At 42.7% G+C, this 22,872-nt stretch overlaps 1 protein-coding gene across 4 annotated transcripts in view; it reads left to right on the forward strand.

The window, feature by feature from the left end:
- The first annotated feature begins 402 nt into the window (after window positions 1–402).
- The window catches only part of LOC129827507 (N-terminal kinase-like protein), a 28,709-nt gene continuing 6,239 nt past the window's right edge, over window positions 403–22,872 (forward strand). Inside the window, exons 1-11 of one of the 4 annotated variants that reach the window (XM_055888420.1) lie at window positions 403–1,180; window positions 1,944–2,084; window positions 2,420–2,542; window positions 3,093–3,313; window positions 3,469–3,559; window positions 3,707–3,862; window positions 4,189–4,347; window positions 4,764–4,871; window positions 4,990–5,103; window positions 5,277–5,432; window positions 16,478–16,666. In XM_055888420.1, coding sequence (XP_055744395.1) covers window positions 1,073–1,180; window positions 1,944–2,084; window positions 2,420–2,542; window positions 3,093–3,313; window positions 3,469–3,559; window positions 3,707–3,862; window positions 4,189–4,347; window positions 4,764–4,871; window positions 4,990–5,103; window positions 5,277–5,432; window positions 16,478–16,666 — 1,566 coding nt within the window. In that variant the 5' untranslated portion in view covers window positions 403–1,072. The remainder of the gene's footprint in view (window positions 1,181–1,943; window positions 2,085–2,419; window positions 2,543–3,092; window positions 3,314–3,468; window positions 3,560–3,706; window positions 3,863–4,188; window positions 4,348–4,763; window positions 4,872–4,989; window positions 5,104–5,276; window positions 5,433–16,477; window positions 16,667–22,872) is intronic. The other 3 variants (XM_055888419.1, XM_055888418.1, XM_055888417.1) reach the window with 3 other exon arrangements.

Raw genomic sequence — 22,872 nt, forward strand, 5'->3', positions numbered from 1 at the left:
CCGATGAAGTTTTTAAGAACAAATTCTTATTTAGAATGACGGCCTAACCCGAATGACGCTGGGACCGTTGTTCACCGCCCAGTGGGCCTCAAAAGAACCCGGACAACAGAAGTGTTGTGTTTTGAGTTTCGGAGCAGAACAACCTTCAAAGGGATAATCTCAGGGGTGAAGACGGATGTTCAGGTTGAATACCTGAAGAGAATTCCTGGTGTGATTGGTGACTGGCGTATGACCCGCTGGGTGAATGGAGAAAAATAAGAAAGTCTGGCGGTCCTGTTGTTTTTTGATAAAGAGCAAATAGCTGTGAAGCTTGTTTATGTAACATACGCCGTAAGAGCTTTCGTCCCCAAACCACTGTAGTGTAAGAATTGTGTGTGCAGATGAACAGAGTATACTGGAGACAGGTGTGTAGAAGGACGACGGCTTCGCAATTGTAATGGGGATCATGATCCTGAGTTCCTGGAGTGCCCTGTAAGGGTAAATTGAAGTGACACAAATTGGAGCGGTCAATCGAATCCCCTATGCGGGGGCGATTCAAATAATTGGTTAAACAAGTAATCTTAGTGAAGAGATGGTAGTGGATACACCACAGTCTGTGGTAAATGTTAGCTACCAAACAAAAGATACCCTGTGTTTTAAAAATGTGGATTTTGTTGAATTCATTTCCACAGTTAGAAACTGTACAGCACAAGTCTCAAATAAGTCGAAAAAACTAGCCATTATTGTGGCTGCAGTTGAAAGGTTTCTGGGACTGAAGGATTTTACATCGAAATACTTCCAAGGGGTACTGACGCCGGAAGACACGCCATCCCAGGTTTCCCTTGAGACTGTAGGGATCAGATCTGTTTATTTTGAACCGAATTTTTGGTGGGAGGCACATTAAATTGTGTGATCGCCAAAATACCATAGAAGAAGAGGTCAACATTTGAATCACCCACTGCCTACACTCGCCAGTCTGCCCCCCCCCCCTGGAATCAACGACAGGGAAGGATCTGATCTATCCGGTGTAGCTAGCCTGCTAGCAGGCTGCGGTTCGCCATAGCTACGTAGTTGTTTGCTTGATGTAGGAGCGATGTGGTCCTTTTTCGCTCGGGATCCAGTCAAAGACTTTAATTATGAAATTTTACCGGACACTCAAGACACGTCCGGAATATGGACACTGCATCGAGGCAAGCGAAAGGTAAATACAATAGTGGGGGCAGACATATATTTGACAGATGTCTTGTTAGCTTGCTAGTTAGCTGATACAAGGCAAGGCCTCGCTAGCTAGCTATGACTGAGTTCAAGGCAGGACACCATTCTTATTTATGGGATGAAATTGAATGTTAAATTGCCATACATGATTATCACGATGTATGTCTAATATATAGATGGTGTTGTCCGGATATTTATCGCCTAGTTAAAACAGCACAGTTAGCGAACGTTACTTGTAGGCTAGCATAGTTAATGTTAGCTATGTTTTGTTTATGCAGGGACACGTATTATCGCCACGTCAATCTCTGCTACAGTTATTAGCTAGCTAACGTTAGCTATCTAGCCACTGGTGTCACCTATAAGGAGCTAGTTAACGTTACATGCTCATGCAAAATGTATTTCGACAAACTGTCATGACAAATAATGATGTCGTTAGCACACTGTCATTCTTGTTCTGCCTGGTAACTTAACTAGTTAGCTAACTACTAACGTTATCGGCTAATTTGTCAAAGGTTCCGCTTAGTATTGTTTTTTCCTTTTACTTATTGTTCAATGCCATGCAGATGCAATGGTGGAACCTTTGACGTACTTGTGTAGCTAGTTGACTGAGACAAATTGTATGGTGACATGACAACAACACTTATTGCAAGGTTCAGGATCGAACAACACCACTCCTGCGATTGAGGTCTGGCCTCACCAGGGAGACTGTAACTTAATCATAACATTGTCACATTTTGACATCTCCTTAGACGGGTGGGGAACCACTATCGGTGTTTGTGTACGAGGTGTCAACAGGGACAGAGGAACAGACCCAGCTAGCCAAGGCAGCGTTCAAACGTATGAAGACCCTCCGACATCCCAACATCCTGGCCTATGTAGATGGATTGGAGGTGTGTGTCTGTGTGTTTCACACCAAATGCAAATAACATCACAATTTAGTTGATATTTAAAAGACCAACAACAGTATTGTACAACAATCATTCTGTCACCATTTTCTCAGTCTTCTGTATTTGTTTTTCTTGTAATTGTTTTTCATGCAGAGTGTGGTGAGTATCAAGGACTGACTCAGTTAGTTCCCTTGTCTCTCTTCTAGAGAGAAACAGTAGCTAGTGTGCTAGTTGTTAGTGTACTAACTGTATAATAGAACCATACTTAAAAGACTAATGCACATTTTAACAATGTCATTGTGAATGCATTAATGTTGTCTCTTTCTGGTGCCTTGCAGACAGAGAAGAGCCTGTACCTGGTCACAGAGCAGGTCACCCCCCTGGCAGCCCACCTGAAGGCCCAGTCAGAGAAGGGGGGCTCTGGGGAGCTGGAGGTGTCCTGGGGCCTGCATCAGACTGTGGTCAGTACACTGGAGGGGAGATGAGTGCTCTGATTTCCTGATGTGTTTCTTTATGTTGAGTGCTGCTTGTCCTTTATCAATCCTCTTCCACCTCTACTCCATTACCCCTCCTTCCTTCCTCTCTATCAATCTCTTACTCAATGGAAAGATGACTCCATCTTGTCTAAGAAGGCACTTGTATATTAATCACACAGTACTGAATGTTCTCTAAACACCAGCCCGAAAGGCTCGTAGGAAGTCACATTAACTGCTACAGAGTTAAACAGGTTCACAGATACACCAGAATGGCGTCTAACTTTAACCATACAACACGGTCAGACATTTGATGCTGGCAGTTAAACAGGTCAAAGGTAGAGCATCAGTACTCAGTTACAACAGATGATTCTAGACTAACTTTCCTCAAACGAATGTATCTGTCTGAGTCTTCCCACGCTTAAAATCATGTTTATTACACATCAATCTATACCAAATCAAATTCAGGCAAATAATTAGTCCATTGTTATGGGGAATTATTTGATTATCTCTCACACACTCTATTTCCCCCCTGTAGAAAGCCCTTAGTTTCCTGGTGAATGACTGCCACCTCCTCCACAACAACCTGGGTATCTGGGCTGTGTTTGTGGACCGAGCTGGAGAATGGAAGCTTGGCGGTCTGGACCACATGACCCCAGAGAACGGGGACGCCTCCACATCACTACCCTCCGCCAAAGCTGTTCACCCTGACATGGACAAATACGATGCCCCTGAATCACCAAACAGTGGAGAGAAATGGTGAGGCGGACAGAGAATAAGTTAAGAATGAAAGACTGATTTCATGAAAAATTGTCTTCCTGGGATCTCACATACAAAGGTTTTAGTTCAATGCTTGATGTAGTCTGAAGATACTTCATATTTGTATTGTCTGGGTCCATCTCTCTGTCCTCAAGGGCTGGGGATGTGTGGCGGCTGGGCTGTCTGATCTGGGAAGTGTTCAATGGTCCACTTCCCCGAGCCTCCTCCCTACGCTCTATCGGAAAGGTACCCTCCTCCCCCACCCTTTACCTTCTAACATTTTACCAGAGCATCACACATTTTAAGAAAATCCTAGTGATTCTAATGTCCTCCTGTCAAAAAAAATCAAAGGTCATGAATTAATTGGAAGTGATGTGAAATGTTGTCCCTCAGATCCCTAAAGCATTGGTGCCACACTACTGTGAGCTGGTGGGGGCCAATGCCAGGGCCCGGCCTAACCCAGCCCGCTTCCTGCAAAACTGCAGAGCTCCTGGAGGATTCCTTAGCAACAGCTTCGTTGAGAGCAACCTTTTCCTAGAGGAGATCCAGGTGTGATTCCTGACCCCCATCCCAATATTCTTTATTTATTTAATTTTTTATTTTACCTTTCATATAACTAAGCAAGTCAGTTAATTAACAAATTCTTATTTTCAATGATGGCCTAGGAACAGTGGGTTAACTGCCTGTTCAGGGGCAGAACGACAGATTTGTACCTTGTCAGCACGGGGATTTGAACTTGCAACCTTTCGGTTACTAGTCCAATATAGAAAAAGCTTTACACATTAAAGATGACACAGCTCTCATTGAAATGTGTTGACTTACCGATAAGATAGATTTCACTGAATAAAATGTTTTATCTATTCAATCTGATCCAGATCAAAGACCCAGCAGAGAAGCAGCAGTTCTTTCAGGACCTGAGTGAGAACCTGGACTCATTCCCAGAGGACTTCTGTAAGCACAAAGTGCTGCCACAGCTACTCACTGCCTTTGAGTTTGGCAATGCCGGTGCTGTCGTCCTCACACCTCTGTTTAAGGTATGTGTGCTGTGGAGGCAGAGAGGAGGGATTCAGATAGGAGAATGGATCACCGGCCTGGCATTTAATTGCTCCTCTCTTTTATGCAGAAGTGGGAAAACTATGTCATATCTATATAAAGCATAATCATTAAACGGCTTTTAAAGGCATTTCTTCATGAGGAAACATGCTTTTGGCAACTAATCATCTCCCACCCTCAAATCAATCAAATGTATTTTGTAAAGCCTTTTTTTACATCAGTAGTTGACACAACAGATACCCATCCAACCAGGCAGAATATAACCCCACCCACTTATCCAAAGCGCAGCCCCCCACACCACCAAGGGGATATCAACAGACCACTAACCCACTTCAGGATCCCGGGAGGGCAGAAAACCATTCCTTTTTCCATGTCTCTTTCTTTCTGTCTCTGTCAGGTGGGGAAGTTCCTGTCTGCAGAGGAGTACCAGCAGAAGATCATTCCTGTCATTGTGAAGATGTTCTCTTCTACAGACCGGGCCATGAGGATACGACTGCTTCAGCAGGTACAGTGTACCACACATCAGAGTACAGAGGCGGCCATTACACCAGAATGAGTGTTTGCTGCAGAACCCTTGTTTTTATTCCTCTTTCCAACCCCGTCCTCATCTCTCTTTCCTTCAGATGGAGCAGTTTGTTCAGTATCTAAACGATGCAGCGGTGAACTCGCAGATCTTCCCTCATGTCGTTCACGGTTTCACAGACACAAACCCAGCCATCAGAGAACAAACTGTCAAGGTATAACTGGCTCACCAACTCTGTCAGACTTATCCTCACAAGACCAGGTGGCTTCACTTCTTTATTCAAGTGTAACTGAAAGTGTACCTTCCCTGTGGATAATGGTGTTTTCAAAGGTCTGTTCTTGTTGTTAAATGGTTCTGATGCCTCTTTCTTTTCTCTCCTTCTCCCAGTCCATGCTGCTGCTGGCCCCCAAGCTGAATGAGAGTAATCTGAATCAGGAGCTGATGAGGCACTTTGCGCGGCTGCAGGCGAGAGATGAGCAGGGACCAATCCGTTGCAACACCACCGTGTGCCTGGGAAAGATCGCCCCCTACCTCAACGCTGGGGTAACTCACCTGCTTTCTCTCTCTCGATAGATAGATATATAGATAGATAGATAGATAGATATCTCTATATAGATAGATAGATAGATATATATATAGAATGGGTTGTATTTACAATGGTGTTTGTTCTTCACTGGTTGTCCTTTTCTTGTGGCAACAAATCTTGCTGCTGTGATGGCACACTATGGTATTTCACCCAATAGATATGATTTATCGAAATTTGATTTGTTTTAAAATGTGTGGGTCTGTGTAATCTGAGGGAAATATGTATCTAATATGGTCATACATTTGGCAGGAGGTTAGGAAGTGCAGCTCAGTTTCCACATAGCCTGTCTTCTCTTGAGAGCCAGGTCTGCCTACAAGGCTATGCTCACGGAATCTAGTCTGTACATAGTCAAAGCTGTCCTTCATTAAGTTCCGGTCAGTCACAGTGGTCAGGTATTCTGCCACTGTGTACTCTCTGTTTAGGGCCAAATAGCATTCTAGTTTGCTCTGATTTTTCATAAATTCTTTCCAATGTGTCAATGAATAATTTCTTTGTTATGATTTGGTTGGTTCTAATTGTGTTGCTGTCCTGGGGCTCTGTGGGGTCTGTTTGTGAACAGAGCCCCAGGACTAGGGCTGTTGCGGTGACCGTATTATCGCCACACAGGCAGTCACGAGTCATGAAGGCAGTCAAATTCCACGTGACCGTTTAGTCACGGTAATTAGACTTCTCCAAGCTCTGATGCTGCTGATGGTCATTGGTAGCCTACCAAACTTGCTAACTGCCTGGTATTCAGCACTCTATTGTCCCTCTAGATTTTCGACTACATTTGCATTGATGTCAGAGTGATTAATCAAACACAACATGAGAGCTCATGTTGTTTTGATCACGCGGACTGGGATATGTTCCGGTCAGCCTCAGAGAACAACATCGACCTATATGCTGACTTGGTGAGTGTGTTTATAAAGAAGTGCATTGGATATGTGGTACCCACTGTGACTATAAAACCTGCCCTAACCAGAAACTGTGGATGGATGGCAGCATTCGCACAAAACTGAAAGTGTGAACCATCGCATTTAACCATGGAAAGAGGACTGGGAATATGGCTGAATATAAACAGTGTAGTTATTCCCTCCACAAGGTAATCAAACAAGTGAAATGCCGGTACAGGGACAAAGTGGAGTCGCAATTCAACGGCTCATATACGAGACGTATGTAGCAGGGTCTACATGGAATCACAGACTACAAAAAGAAAACCAGCCACGTCATGGACACCGACGTCACGCTTCCAGACAAACTTAACACCTTCTTTGGCCACTTTGATGATAACACAGTGCCACTGTCGTGGCCCGCTAATAAGGACTGCGCTCCTTCTCCGTGGCTGACGTGAGTGAAACCTTTAAACGTGTTAACCCTCGCAAGGCTGCTGGCCCAGGTGGCATCCCTAGCCACGTCCTCAGAGCATGCGCAGACCAGATGGCTGGTGTGTATACGGACATATTCAATCGCTCCCTATCCCAGTCTGCTATCCTCACATGCGTCAAGATGTCCACCATTGTTCCTGTACCCAAGAAGGCAAAGAAAACTGAACTAAATGACTACCGCCCTGTAGCACTCACTTCTGTCATCATGAAGTGCTTTGAGACTAGTCAAGGATCATATCACCTCCAACTTACCGGCCACCCTAGACCCACTTCAGTTTGCATACCGCCCCAACAGGTCCACAGACAATGCAATCGCCATCACACTGCACACTGCCCTATCCCATCTGGATGAGGAATACCTATGTAAGAATGCTGTTCATTGACTACAGCTCAGCATTTAACACCATAGTACCCTCCAAGCTTATCATCAAGCTGGAGGCCCTGGGTCTCAACCCCACCCTGTGTAATTGGGTCCTGGACTTTCTGACGGGCCTCGCCCAGGTGATGAAGGTAGGAAACAACATCTCTACTTCGCTGACCCTCAACACTGGGCCCCCACAAGGGTGCATGCTCAGCCCCCTCTTGTACTCCCAGTTCACTCATGACTACTTGGCCACGCACGCCTCCAACTCAATCATCAAGTTTGAAGATGACACAACAGTAGTGGGCTTGATTACCAACAACGACGAGACAGCCTACAGGGAGGAGGTGAGGACACTCGGAGTGTGGTGTCAGGAAAACAACCTCTCACTCAACGTCAACAAAACAAAGGAGATGATCATGGACTTCAGGAAACAGCAGAGCGAGAACCCTCCTATCCACATCGATGAGACAGCAGTGGAGAAGGTGGAAAGTTTTAAGTTCCTCGGCGTACACATCACAGTTAAACTGAAATGGTCCACCTACACAGACAGTGTGGTGAAGAAGGCGCAACAGAGCCTCTTCAACCTCAGGAGGCTGAATACATTTGCCTTCACCCAAAACCCTGACTAACTTTTACAGATGCACAATCGAGAGCATCTTGTCAGGCTGTATCACCGCCTGGTTTGGCAACTGCACCGCCCTCAACCGCAAGGCTCTCCAGAGGGTGGTGCGGTCTGCACAATGTATCACCGGATGCAAACTACCTGCTCTCCATGACACCTACATCACCCGATGTCACAGGAATGCTAAAAAGATCAAGGACAACAACCACCCGAGCCACTGCCTGTTCACACCACTACCATCCATAAGGCGAGGTCAGTACAGGTGCATCAAAGCTGGGACCGAGAGACTGAAAAACAGCTTCTATCTCAAGGCCATCAGACTGTTAAATAGCCATCACTAGCACAGGCTGCTGCCTGCATTGAGACCCAATCACTGGCCACTTTAATAAATGGATCACTAGTCACTTTAAACAATGCCACTTTAATAATGTTTACATATCTTAGATTACTCATTATCATATGTATATACTGTATTTTATACCATCTATTGCACTTTGCCTATGCCGCTCGGCCATCGCTCATCCATATAATTATATGTACATATTCTCATTCAACACTTTTTAGATTTGTGTGTATTAGGTAGTTGTTGGGACATTGTTAGATTACTTGTTAGATATTACTGCACTGTCGGAACTAGAAGCACAAGCACTCGCATTAACATCTGCTAATATATATGTGGCCAACAAAATGTGATTTGATTTGTTGCGCAACATTTCAATAGGCTATGCAATTGCGTGAGAAAACGAGAGTGATGGCCTCTAGTAACAAGAGGATCAGCTTTCTATAGGCTAGGCCTACTATATTTATTCATCAACTTTCCTAATATTAAGCACATAGGCTATACTCCTGTTGTAAATATAACCAACCAGGCTGGCATGAAAATAAACCATGGGAAAGGCGTCCTCCATTCGCGATTTAAATGCATAAATGACATGTATTTTTTCAGCTGCCCCTGTTGTGCAGGATAATGATCCATTCTAAATCCAAGTTAATTTCACACATATATTATTTAGTGTATGTAAAGACAAGATTAAATCAAGAATATATAGCCTATCACTTGTGAATTATATATCACTTGTGAATGATGCCCAGCATAAGAAACCAAGTATTTTTTGCAACTTTTTCGAAACGTGTAGCCTAGCCCATAGGCCAATATGTTTGTATCACAACTAAAGTGGCCAAATAACTTCTTAAAATTAAGAACATTAATCCGCTTTACAAGGGGTGTAGAGCCTAACATAAGCAGCTCGTGAGTTTCAAGTTTGGGGAAGATGGATTTTCACCATAAAAATGCACCTTTATAATAAAAGCATTACAAGCATAATTGCATTTGCGGTCACTTTTGATAATGGTGTTTTCCGCTAATTGAACATTTGCACTTATAGACTACTACCATATGTGCATTGCTGCTCTTAAAATGTGAAGAAATATTAGAATAGTTTCAACATTTTAAGATTAACATTCAGATCTGTTGCGTCAGCCACATTGCGTAAACATAATTTTTTTATGCTAGTGGTTGTAATAATTTGGGATCTATCGCATCCCACAACTGTCCCAGACTGTTTGGAATATTTATTTATCGCTCAGAATAGAATAGGTCGACCTTTGTACTATGGAGGATAGTAGATTGACATAGGCTAGTGCTTTTGCTGTTAAACTGTTCGTTAGGTCTACTCATCTGTTGGCTGACAAAGTAAATGTGGACAGTTCTTCCAAAATCTTCAATATGCACCTCGTAATTCGATAAGGACATGCACAGTTGTGTTTCTGATGTGTCTGTCTTCACTTGTAGCCTGTGAGAAAGACCCAACCACGTGATGGAGCGCTCAGGGAGAAGGGCACCACAGCCACTGGCCACAAAAGGCCAGGATTTTTTTTTTAGGGTGCATTGTTTTAGAGTGCATGTCAGAGCAAAAACCAAGCCATGAGGTCGTAGGAATTGTCCGTAGAGCTCCGAGACAGGATTTTGTCGAGGCACAGATCTGGGGAAGGATACCAAAACATTTCTGTAGCATTGAAGGTCCCTGAGAACACAGTGGCCTCCATCATTCTTAAATGGAAGAAGTTTAGAACCACCAAGACTCTTCCTAGATCAGTCTCAAAGTGAGAAATCAGGGGAGAAGGGCCTTGGTCAGGGAGGTGACTGAGAACCCAATGGTCACTCTGACAGAGGTCTAGAGTTCCTCTGTGGAGATGGTTGCCCTTCTGGAAGGTTCTCCCATCTCAGCAGCACTCCACCAATCAGGCCTTTATGGTAGAGTGGCCAGACTGAAGCCACTCTTCAGTAAAAGGCACATGATGAAACCCAGATTGAACTCTTTGGCCTGAATGCCAAGTGGCACGTCTGGAGGAATCCAGGCACCACTCACCACTTGGCCAATACCTTCTCTACGGTGAAGGCAGCATCATGCTGTGGGGATGTCTTTCAGCAGACGGGACTGGGCGGCTAGTCAGGATCAAGGGAAAGATGTATGGAGCAAAGTACAGAGATACTTTATAAAAACGTGCACAGGACCTCAGACTGGGGCGAAGATTCACCTTCCAACAGGACAATGACCGTAAGCACACAGCCAAGACAATGCAGGAGTGGCTTTGGGACAAGTCTCTGAATGTCCTTGAGTGGCCCAGCCAGAGCCCGGACTTGAACCCGATCGAACATCTCTGGAGAGAACTGAAAATAGCTCTGCAGCGACACTCCCTCTCCAGCCTGACAGAGCTTTAGAGGATCTGCATAGAAGAATGGGAGAAACTCCCCAAACACAGGTATGCCAAGATTGTAGCATCATACCCAAGAAGACGCGATGCTGTAATCGGTGCGAAAGGTGCCTCAACAAAGTACTGAGTAAAGGGTCAGAATACTTATGTAAATGTTTTTTTTTATACATTTGCAAACATTTCTAAAAACCTGTTTTTGCTTTGTCATTATGGAGTATTGTGTGTAGATTGAGGGGGAAAAAATATTTAATCAATTTTAGAATAAATCTGTAAAGTAACAATGCGGTATAAGTTAAGGTGTCTGAATACTTTCCAAATGCACTGTGTGGAAGGTTTGGGAATCGCTTCCTTTTAGATGGTTGTAGAATTTCTGGGTTTGGATAATTAGTGGGTATCTGCCTAATTCTGTTCTGCGTGCATTATTTGGTGGTTTACGTTGTACACAGATGTTTTTGCAGAGTTCTGCATGCAGAGTCTCAACTGGTGTTTGTCCTCGTTTTGTGGTTGGTGAGCAGACTCCAGACCTCACAACCATAAATGGCAATGGTAACTAATTCATGTATTTTTAGCCAGATCTTAATTGGGATGTTGAATTTGATGTTCCTTTTGATGGCGGAGAAGGCCCCTCATGCCTTGTCTCTCAGATTGTTCACAGCTTAGTGGAAGTTATCTGTGGTGCTGATATTAAGGCCGAGGTAGATATAGTGTTTTGTGTGCTCTAGCGCAACTGTGTCTAGATGGAATTTGACCTTTTTTGGAACACCATTATTTTTGTCTTACTGAGATTTACTGTCAGGGCCCAGGTCTGACACAATCTGTGCAAAAGATCTAGGTGCTGCTGTAGGCCCTCCTTGGTTGGGGACAGAAGCACCAGATCATCAGCAAATAAGACATTTGACATTAAATAAATAAAAATATCAAACTTTATTTGTCACATGCGCCAAATACAAGTGTAGACCTTACTGTGAAATGCTTACAAGCCCTTAACTCGTTCTTGAACTGCACTGTTGGTTAAGAAAATATTTACCAAATAAACTTAAGTAAAAAAGTAACACAATATCAAGGCTATATACAAGGTGTACCGAGTCAATGAGCGGGGGTACAGGTTAGAGGTCATTTGTACATGTAGGTAGGGGTGAAGTGACTATGCATAGATAATAATAAATAGTGAGTAGCAGCAGTGTACAAAACAAATGGAGGGGGAGGGTGGTGGTGTCAATGTAAATAGTCCGGTGGCCATTTGAGTCATTGTTCAGCAGTCTTATGGCTTGGGGGTAGAAGCTGTTAACTTCTTATGGCTGCATCCCGCTAACGGGATCGATATGACAACAGCCAGTGAAAGTGCAGGGCGCCAGATTCAAACAGAAATCTCATAATTAAAATTCCTCAAACATACATGTGTTTTATATCATTTTAAAGGTAATCTTGTTGTTAATCCCACAAGTGTCTGATTTCAAATATGCTTTTCAGCGAAAGCACTACAAACGATTATGTTAGGTCACCATCAAACCACAATAAGCACAGCCATTTTTCCAGCGAAAGATAGCAGTCACAAAAAGCAGAAATAGAGATAAAATGAATCACTAACCTTTGATGATCTTCATCAAATGACACTCATAGGACTTCATGTTCCACAATACATGCATGTTTTGTTTGATAAAGTTCATATTTATATAAAAAAATCTGAGTTTACATTGGCGCGTTACATTCACTCGTTCCAAAAACATCAAGTGATTTTGCATAGCCACATCGTTTCAACAGAAATACTCATCATAAATGTAGATGATAATACAAGTTATACACATGGAATTATAGATATACCTCTCCTTAATGCAACCGCTGTGTCAGATTTCAAAAAAACTTTACGGAAAAAGCAAATCATGCAAAAATCTGAGACAGAACAAGCGCTCAGAACAATAGCCAAATTAGCCGCCATGTTGGAGTCAACAGAAACCAGAAAATACATGATAAATGTTTCCTTACCTTTGATGAACTTCATCAGAATGCAGTCCTAGGAATCCCAGGTCCACAATAAATGCTTGATTTGTTCAATAATGCCCGTTATTTATGTCCAATTAGCTCCTTTGGTTAGCGCGTTTGGTAAACAATTCCAAAGTCACAAAGCTTGTCCACTATAACGTGACGAAATGTCCAAAAGTTCCATAACAGTCAGTAGAAACATGTCAAATGATGTACTGAATCAATCTTTAGAATGTTGTTAACATACATCTTGAATAACGTTCCAACCGGAGAATTAGATTGACTTCAGTTGAGCGATGGAACGGAGCTGCCTATCACGTGAACGCGTGTGGTCAAAGCATGGTCAGCTGTAGTGACTAATTCCTGTCTCCTTCGACCCCCTTCACATTAGAGTCATCAGACAAAGTTCTATTGACTGTTGACATCTAGTGGAAGCCGTATGAAGTGAAAACTCATCAATATCTCGCTGTAATTTCAATGAGAGCTTGGTTGAAAATCTGCCACATCAGAAAAAATCCAAACAGGAATTGGAACTTCTCAGGTTTTTGCCTGCCATATGAGTTCTGTTATACTCACAGACATAATTCAAACAGTTTTAGAAACTTCAGAGTGATTTCTATCCAATACTAATAATAATATGCAAATATTAGCAACTATGACTGAGGAGCAGGCAGTTTACTCTGGGCACCTTTGTGCACCTTTCATCCAAGCTACTCAATACTGCCCCTGCAGCCATAAGAAGTTAAGGAGCCTTTTGGTCCTAGATTTGGCGCTCCAGCACCCCTTGCCGTGCAATAGGAGAGAAAACAATCTGACTTGGGTGACTGGAGTCTCTGGACAATTTTTTTGGGCTTTCCTCTGACCACCTAGTATATAGGTCCTGGATGGCAGGAAGCTTGGCCCCAGTGATGTACTGGGCCGTATGCACTACCTTTTGTAGCGCCTTTCGGTTAGATGCCGAGCAGTTGCCATACCAGGCAGAGATGCAACCGGTCAGGATGCTCTCGATGTTGCAGCTGTAGAACCGTTTGAGGATCTGGGAACCCATGCCAAATCTTTTCAGTCTCTTGAAGGGGTAAAGGTGGTGTCGTGCCCTCTTCTCGACTGTCTTGGTGTGTTTGGACCATGACAGTTCGTTGGTGATGTGGATTCAGATTCTAGAAGTGTGAGGGTGGGGGCTGTAGACTGTTCTAGTGCCCCCCGCCAATTAGTTGATATATACAGTTGAAGTCGGAAGTTTACATACATTTATTTTGGAGTCATTAAAACTCGTTTTTCAACCACTCCACAATTTTCATGTTAACAAACTATAGTTTTGGCAGGTCGGTTAGGACATCTACTTTGCATGACAAGTCATTTTTACAACAATTGTTTACAGACAGATTATTTCACTTACAATTGACTGTATCACAATTCCAGTGCGTTAGAACTTTACATACACTAAATTCCAGAAAATTATGACATGGCTTTAGAAGCTTCTGATAGGCTAATTGACATAATTTGAATCAATTGGAGGTGTACCTGTGGATGTATTTCAAGGCCTACCTTCAAACTCAGCCGAGACTTCAGAAAAAAAATTGTAGACCTCCACAAGTCTGGTTCATCCTTGGGAGCAATTTCCAAACGCCTGAAGGTGCCACATTCATCTGTACAAACAATAGTACGCAAGTATAAACACCATGGGACCACGTAGCCATCATACCGCTCAGGAAGGAGATGCGTTCTGTCTCCTAGAGATGAACGTACTTTGATGCGAAAAGTGCAAATCAATCCCAAAATAACAGCGAAGGACTTTGTGAAGATGCTGGAGGAAACCAGTACAAAAGTATCTATATCCACAGTAAAACGTGTCCTATATCGACATAACCTGAAAGGCCGCTCAGCAAGGAAGAAGCCACTGCTCCAAAACCGCCATTAAAAAAGCCAGCCTACGGTTTGCAACTGCACATGGGGACAAAGATCGTACTTTTTGGAGAAATGTCCTCTGGTCTGATGAAACAAAAATAGAACTGTTTGGCCATAATGACCATCGTTATGTTTGGAGGAAAAAAGGGGAAGCTTGCAAGCCAAAGAACACCATCCCAACCGTGAAGCACGGGGGTGGCAGCATCATGTTGTGGGGGTGCTGGTGCACTTCACAAAATAGATGGCATCATGAAGTAGGAAAATTATGTGGATATATTGAAGCAACATCTCAGACATCAGTCAGGAAGTTAAAGCTTGGTCGCAAATGGGTCTTCTAAATGGACATTGACACCAAGCATACTTCCAAAGTTGTGGCAAAACGGCTTAAGGACAACAAAGTCAAGGTAATGGAGTGGGCATCACAACGTCCTGACTTCAATCCTATAGAACATTTGTGGGCAGAACTTAAAAAGCGTGTGCGAGCAAGGAGGCCTACAAACCTGTCTCAGTTACACCAGCTCTGTCAGGAGGAATGGGACAAAATTCACCCAACTTATTGTGGGAAGCTTGTGGAAGGCTACCCGCAACGTTTGACCCAAGTTAAACAATTTAAAGGCAATGCTACCAAATACTAATTGAGTGTATGCTAACCTCTGACCCACTGGGAATGTGATGAAAGAAATAAAAGCTGAAATAAAACATTCTCTCTACTATTTGTCTGACATTTCACATTCTTAAAATAAAGTGGTGATCCTAACTGACCTAAGACAGCGAATTTTGACTAGGATTACATGTCAGGAATTGTGAAAAACTGAGTTTAAATGTATTTGGCTAAGGTGTATGTAAACTTACGACTTCAACTGTACAGTATGTTGAAGACAGTGGGGTTCAAGCTCACTCCCTGTCTCAACCCATGGCCCTGTGGAAATAAATGTTTGTTTTTTTGCCAATTTTAACTGCACACTTGTTGTGTACATGTTTTTTATAAAGTCTTTTGTTTTTCCCCCAACACTGCTTTCCATCAATTTGTATAGCAGACTCTCATGCCAGAGTCAAGCTTTTTTTTTATATTCAAAAAAGCATGAGAAGGGGTGTCAGTGGGCTGACTGTGAACACTCTGAGAGACTCTGTGTTGAGGTCAGTGATAAAGTCATCTACACTACTACTTCCAAGAGATGAGCTATAGGTGTACCTACCATAGAAGTCCCCTTGAAGCCTACCATTGACTATGTACAGACCCAGCGTGTGACAGAGCTCCAGGAGTTGTGACCCATATTTGTCATAGTTGTGTCTAGGGGGGCATATCAGGGAGGGAATGCTGTCACCTCCAGGTAGGTGTTTGCCCCCCTGTGTGCTGAGAGTGTTGTGTTCTGGCATGTAGTTCGCCACAGAGCAGTACATGTCCCTGAGCCTGGAAATTGTTGATCTCCCCTCTAGGATGGCGAAGCTGTCATCGTTAAAGTACATGGATACTGTAGGGGGGATATAGGTAGCACACATGAGGACATTTTTCTCTGTTGAGATCATTTCCTTATTAATTTGTTCCTGTTTTGAATAATTGAATAGATTGGGATAGGTCTGCCCTACCAAATTAGCATACCCCTTGAGTCTCTTCCCTGTTTCACACCTGGTAGTTTGGTGGATGGGACTACCAGCTCTCTATAACCTAGAGGGCAACGCGTGAGTCCGTCTCCTCTATACCATGTTTCTTGTGGGATGACAATGTCTGTATTTCCAATTTACTTGAAGTCTAGGTTCTTGCTCTTTAGTCCAAAGGCAGATGACCTCAGGCCTTGTATATTCCAGCATGAGATTGGAAAACAAAGCTTTTACTTACTGTCTAGTGGTGTTTTGTGTGGTTTAGGCTCGGACCATTACAGTAGGTGTGAGCAGAGCATGTTGAGCAGCTCTCTCCCTCGCTCTATGTTTAGCTCGCTCGCTCCTTGCTCTCTCTCTCCCTCTCTCCCTTTCTCTTTCCGTCTCCCCCTTTCTCGCTCTCACTCTCCCCCCTCGTTCGTGCTCTTATTCATACCTCTCTCCTTTCCTCCACAGACACGGCAACGAGTGTTGATCTCGGCGTTCTCTCGGGCCACTAAGGACCCCTTTCCCGCCTCTCGGGCGGCCGGGGTTCTGGGCTTTGCAGCGACCCACAACTACTACAGTGTGACAGAGAGTGCAGCACGGGTACTACCAACACTCTGTACCCTCACTGTTGACCCTGACAAGAACGTTAGAGATCAGGTGAGAAGCACTACAAACACCTTACACATTGAAATAACTGCAGTAGTACATTTAGCTTGCATTAGGTTTAGAAATATTTCACCCTGGGGCTTCCGGTGATGCAACTTAGGAAATGGCTGCCTAGTTTTTCGTACTGCACATCGGTTGGGTATTTCCCCCCCAAATTCAAGTATTTACTCTGAGCATTATAATAACTTACGCAAAGGGGAAAATAGGAAAAGGTCGTGGAGCTACAACAACAAGACAGCAGAAGATATAATCGTCGAGGAACCCGAAATGGCTAATGCTGGCGCAAATAAGATAGCAGCAGCAAAAGAACCCTCATTTCGTGAGGTGATGAAGGAGGAATTGCGCAAGGCGCTCACAGGCTTACGAGAGGAACTTCGAGAAGATGTAAGAAAATAACTAAAAGACTTCAGGAAGGACATTAACCAGAAACTGGAAGAAAACAAATTAGAACTTCACAGCATATCTACAAGAATGGGGGACGCAGAACAGCGCATTGGGGAAACGGACACATGGAACTTCGCAGTCAAGGAAATACTTGAACAGTCACTGAAAAGCCAACAGGCAAAAGTGACAGAACTCGAAGGTTTCTCACGTTGAAACAACATTAGACTTTATAACGTAGTAGAGGGCGCAGAAAAAGACTCTATGCCCAACTTCGTGGAGGGTCTATTCAAGGACATACTTGAAGACGACACTAACCTGGGAATCGAGAGAGCACACTGAGCTCTGGCCTCAAAACCCCCCAGCGGCGCCCCACCAAGATCCATAGTACGGTTCCTAAAATTCTCAGTCAAAGAGAAAGTCTTACATGTTACCTGGAAAAAGCCTGTTAACTTCCAAGGCCAACGAGTATTCTTTGATCATGACTACGCGGGAGAGATACTGAAAAGAAGGAAAGGATACACCCCCATTTAAGAAAGCACTTAAAGAGAAGGGTATTTGCTTCCAAACACTATACCCAGCAAAAATGCGGGTATTTCTGAAAAATGGCCCGGTTACATACGAGCATGCAGGCTGAAGACCTGAAGTCAAGGGGCTTCCCAGTGGAGTATACCGCCAGGAGAAAGGCGACATCACCAGCGGAAAGACTCGAGCAGGCTCTCCCATGGATCGTTGTCAACAAGCAGGGTCATGGAGAAAGAGGGAAAGCATCTCGGCGAGAGGACGTTCATATCCGAGAGAGACTCAGGCATTTCCAACGGGAAGATGTAAGACACTGAATCGGATTTAACAGAATTAATAGTTATCGCAGCTGTTAAGACTTTGGGTTGTTACGGTTGACATTGCAATAGATAAAATATCTCCCCTATTTTCCCCCAATGCTGAACAAGGGTGAGTAGCCAAAAGAATGTGTTCTTTATGAACACATTAAGTAGCGTCACGTTAATAACATATATATATATATATATATATATATATATATATATATATATATATATATATATATTTTAGCTAAGGATTAATGACACATTGACAACGGGGTGACAGAAGGGCATATCAAGGGGAGGTCATGTGTGATATGCACGCATGACCGATTTATAGTTTTCACTTGTAATTAACCGATGTGTATAAGCGACGAAATAGGCGCCCTTATTATTTTCGGTTCCACCAGGTCTTGTTTGTGACTACGTCACGCATTTTCATATCTGAGCGAGGGGCCCATCCTGCGGACAGGCTCATCCCCTCAAACCCTAGAGGCAAGAGAGAGTCCTCTGACATGGCAGTCCAAATACCAAAGTATTTTCCCACTTTGGTTTACTTTATTATCGTTCTTGATTTTTCGTTTTTATATTTATATACAGTTTTTTAAATTTATATCGATGCGTCATCGGGAATTTAAGGTCATAAGTCTCAATGTAAATGGACTGGGGAGTGCCATCAAGAGAAGTAAGGTAATAGCAAAGATGAAACGGGAGAGAGTTGACATACTATTCTGGCAGGAAACTCACTTATCCACACCTGAACACGAGAAACTCAAGAAAATGGGATTTTTATTTATTTTTATTTTTATTTTACTGTTATTTTACCAGGTAAGTTGACTGAGAACACGTTCTCATTTGCAGCAACGACCTGGGGAATAGTTACAGGGGAGAGGAGGGGGATGAATGAGCCAATTGTAAACTGGGGATTATTAGGTGACCATGATGGTTTGAGGGCCAGATTGGGAATTTAGCCAGGACACCGGGGTTAACACCCCTACTCTTACGATAAGTGCCATGGGATCTTTAATGACCTCAGAGAGTCAGGACACCCGTTTAACGTCCCATCCGAAAGACGGCACCCTACACAGGGCAGTGTCCCCAATCACTGCCCTGGGGCATTGGGATATTTTTTAGACCAGAGGAAAGAGTGCCTCCTACTGGCCCTCCAACACCACTTCCAGCAGCATCTGGTCTCCCATCCAGGGACTGACCAGGACCAACCCTGCTTAGCTTCAGAAGCAAGCCAGCAGTGGTATGCAGGGTGGTATAGGAACACTTTTTTTTTTTTTTTTTTTTTTTTTTTTTTTTTTTTTACAAAATGGGTAGAAGGGGAGTTGCAATCTTGATCCCAAATTCAGTTAATTTTGAGTTTGTCAGAAATAAAAGACGAGGGTAGATTTATACTTGTTAAATGTAAACTGGATAACAAGGAAGTTACATTATTTAATGTATACGCACCCCCAGGGAGTGACATGGTCTTCTATAGGAAGGTGTTTGATTTAATTGCCACAGAAACCACTGGCACTCTTATCTATGGAGGGGATTTTAACACAAAACTGGACAGCACAAATCAAAATAGGAAAATGAGCCTAGTTGCCAAAAAGATCAATAGGATACTGCAGGATCTAGGACTGCTCGATGTATGGCGTGACACCCACAAGACCAATAAGGAATATACTTTTTACTCAGCCCGCCACACTGAATACTCCAGGTTAGACTACTTTTTTATGTACAGTGCAGATAGACACAGGCTTAAGGATTGTATGATCGGGCAGAGCGACTTATCAGATCATAATGGAGTTTACCTCACTCTACACCTTGATAGCAAACCAAGAAATACTATATGGAGACTTAATACAAGCATGCTGAATGATCCAGCATTCAAGGAATCAATAAAGACAGAATTGAACATCTATCTGGAGAATAATGATAATGGGGAAGTATCTCCTGCTACATTGTGGGATGCAGCTAAGGCGGTTATTAGAGGAAAGATCATAGCCACATCATCTCTCAAGAAAAAGATTAAAGCACAGAAACTGCTGAAATTACAGGAAACCCTAAGAAACTTAGAACGATCTCATAGTCAATACAAAGACCCTCTTATATTACGAGAGATTCAAAAGGTAAAACAGGAAATTGACCAGATTTATAGAGAAGAAGTAGAGAAAAAGCTTAGGTTCCTGAAACAACAACGATATTATGAAGCAGGCTCAAAGGCAACCAAATTACTAGCATGGAGACTCAGGAAACAACAAGCACAGAATACCATTTTCAAAATAAGACCCCAAAACAAAAAAGATCACATGCAAATTAGATGAAATACAGAATGCATTTGAATCATATTACACAAATCTGTACAAGCAACCAGAGAAGGCAGATGCACAGACAATAGAGCACTTTTTGAACTCACTTGATCTCCCCTCAATTGGTACAGAGCAAAACGATAGACTAACTTTAGAAATATCCACCGAAGAAATTAATAAAGCAATATCTCAACAAAAAGTCAACAAGTCCCCAGGCACTGATGGCTTCCCTTCAGAATGGTTCAAGACCTTCAGAGAACAATTAGCACCTTTACTTAAGGCCTGTTTTAACTGGACTCTGAGGGAGGGGGGTCTCCCACCGTCATGGAGAGAGGCCATCATATCTGTAATCCCAAAAGAGGGTAAAGATAAGAAAGAATGCAGTTCATATAGACCTATCGCAATTCTTAAAACAGATTATAAACTATATGCATCAATAATAGCCAAAAGAATGGAGAACATAATCCCAGAATTGATTGACGAAGATCAAACTGGTTTCAAACAAAATAGGCAGACACGGGACAATATAAGGAGAACACTATATGTCATGGACCACATTACTCAGAATAAGACAAGTGCAATATTAATCAGTCTAGATGCAGAAAGGGCATTTGATTCAGTGGGATGGGATTACCTATTCCAAGTTATGGAAAGATTTGGTTTCAACAAAAAAGTGATACAATGCATCAAAACACTGTATTCATGTTCGACCGCTAGAATAAAGATAAATGGACATTTGACACGAACGATAAAATTAGAGCGAGGGGCAAGACACGGCTGTAATCTTTCACCCTTGTACCTCGAACCATTAGCACAGGCAATAAGACAGGACCCAACCTTAGAGGGAATAACAATAAGAGACAGTGAACATAAGATATGCATGTATGCTGATGACGTTCTGTTATTCCTTAAAGACCCAGGCTCAAGCGTACCTAGATTGATGGATGTTCTACAAACATTTGGAACATATTCAGGGTATGTGCTTAACGTACACAAGACCCAAGCCCTAGTATATAATGATACCCCACAGGAAGAGCTGAAGAATAGGTATAACTTCACCTGGACCTCTTCATCCATTAAATATCTTGGAGTATACCTACCAAAAGATACACCCAAACTCTATTGCATGAATTACGATCACATCAACAGGTGATAGACAGGTGGAACTCACTTCCCTTAGATCTTAGTAGTAGAATTGAAACAATCAAAATGAACATCCTGCCGAGGTTATTGTATTTGTTCCAATCACTGCCCATAGAAATCCCACCTAAACAGTTTAGGGAATGGGATAAACGGATATCAAGGTTTATCTGGAACAGTAAGAGACCAGATATACAACATTACAATTACCAAAAAACTGTGGGGGTATGGCCTTACCAAACCTAAAAGATTATTATGTGTCAGCCCAATTGAGACCCCTGGTTTGTTGGTGCAATTCAGAATACGAATCCAAATGGAAAGACATCGAGACTACTTTGACAGAGATACCCATACAGTCAGTTTTGGGAAATAAGGACATGGTGAAAGAAATATACAATAGACAAAATCTGTGGATTAATTTCTCTCTGAAGACATGGTTTAGGGTAGTTAAGCAAAATAATTTAGACAGAGGGATCAAACTGCTGAGTTGGCCCGCATACGACCCCAGCTTCATCCCTGCAACTCAGGACAGCAGATTTAAACAATGGACGCAGAAAGGCATCACATCATTCAGGACAATTATAAGGAATGGGAACCTAGATAACTTCCAGGACCTAAGTAAAAAACATGGCTTGGATAAACAAGATTTTTACAGAAACCTACAAGTCCGACACTATTTCTTAAGGGAGATAAAAGTGACTGACCCTCGAGCACCTCCAAAATTAATCCAAGTATTCAACAACGCATACAACTTGGAGTAACAAAAAAACGATTTAAAATCTCTACTTGGGTATTCAATCCTCAAAGAAACATTCTACAAACTATATTAAAAAGAAATGGGAGGAGGAACTTAACATTGAAATAACTGATGAAACATGGTTGAACATATTAGAGACTCAACAAAGCTCCACCAACTCAAGATCATGGAGAGAATTCTGTTGGAAGAATGTTATACGTTTCTTCATAACACCGAAACTGAAATCAAAACAGACTGGCTCACCACACCCTTGTTGGAGAGAATGCGGTCTATTGAGGGCAGACCACTCTCATATCTTTTGGTCCTGCCCCGCAATTGAAACTTACTGGGGAGAAATAAGATCTAACATTGGAAAAATAATGGGATTTGACATACAACAAACATTCATTTCTTTGTACTTGGGTGAAATACCTGATAACTTACACACTAGAGAAAAGTACCTCTTGAAGGTCCTACTGGCAGCCAGTAAAATGGCTATCACTAGGAAATGGCTGCAAAAAGACACTCCCACAGTGACACAATGGATAGACATTGTAGAAGAAATACACCACATGGAGCGTATGACCTTTGCTTTAAGAACTCAACAGGAGAGAGGTCAGGAATACTGGGAGAAATGGGTTTCGTACTTGGAAAAGGTCTAATTCAAAGATGCCAATGTAACTGATATGATGATGAAGGTATGAAGTTCACTGTAACTGCCAGCTCTTTTTTGTTGTTCTTTTATTTGACTTTATTTGTACTTTCCTTTGTGTTCCTACAATAAAAACAAAGTATAATATATATATATATTTCACC

Source organism: Salvelinus fontinalis, chromosome 29, assembly GCF_029448725.1.
Source record: "Salvelinus fontinalis isolate EN_2023a chromosome 29, ASM2944872v1, whole genome shotgun sequence".
Classification (NCBI taxonomy): domain Eukaryota; kingdom Metazoa; phylum Chordata; class Actinopteri; order Salmoniformes; family Salmonidae; genus Salvelinus; species Salvelinus fontinalis.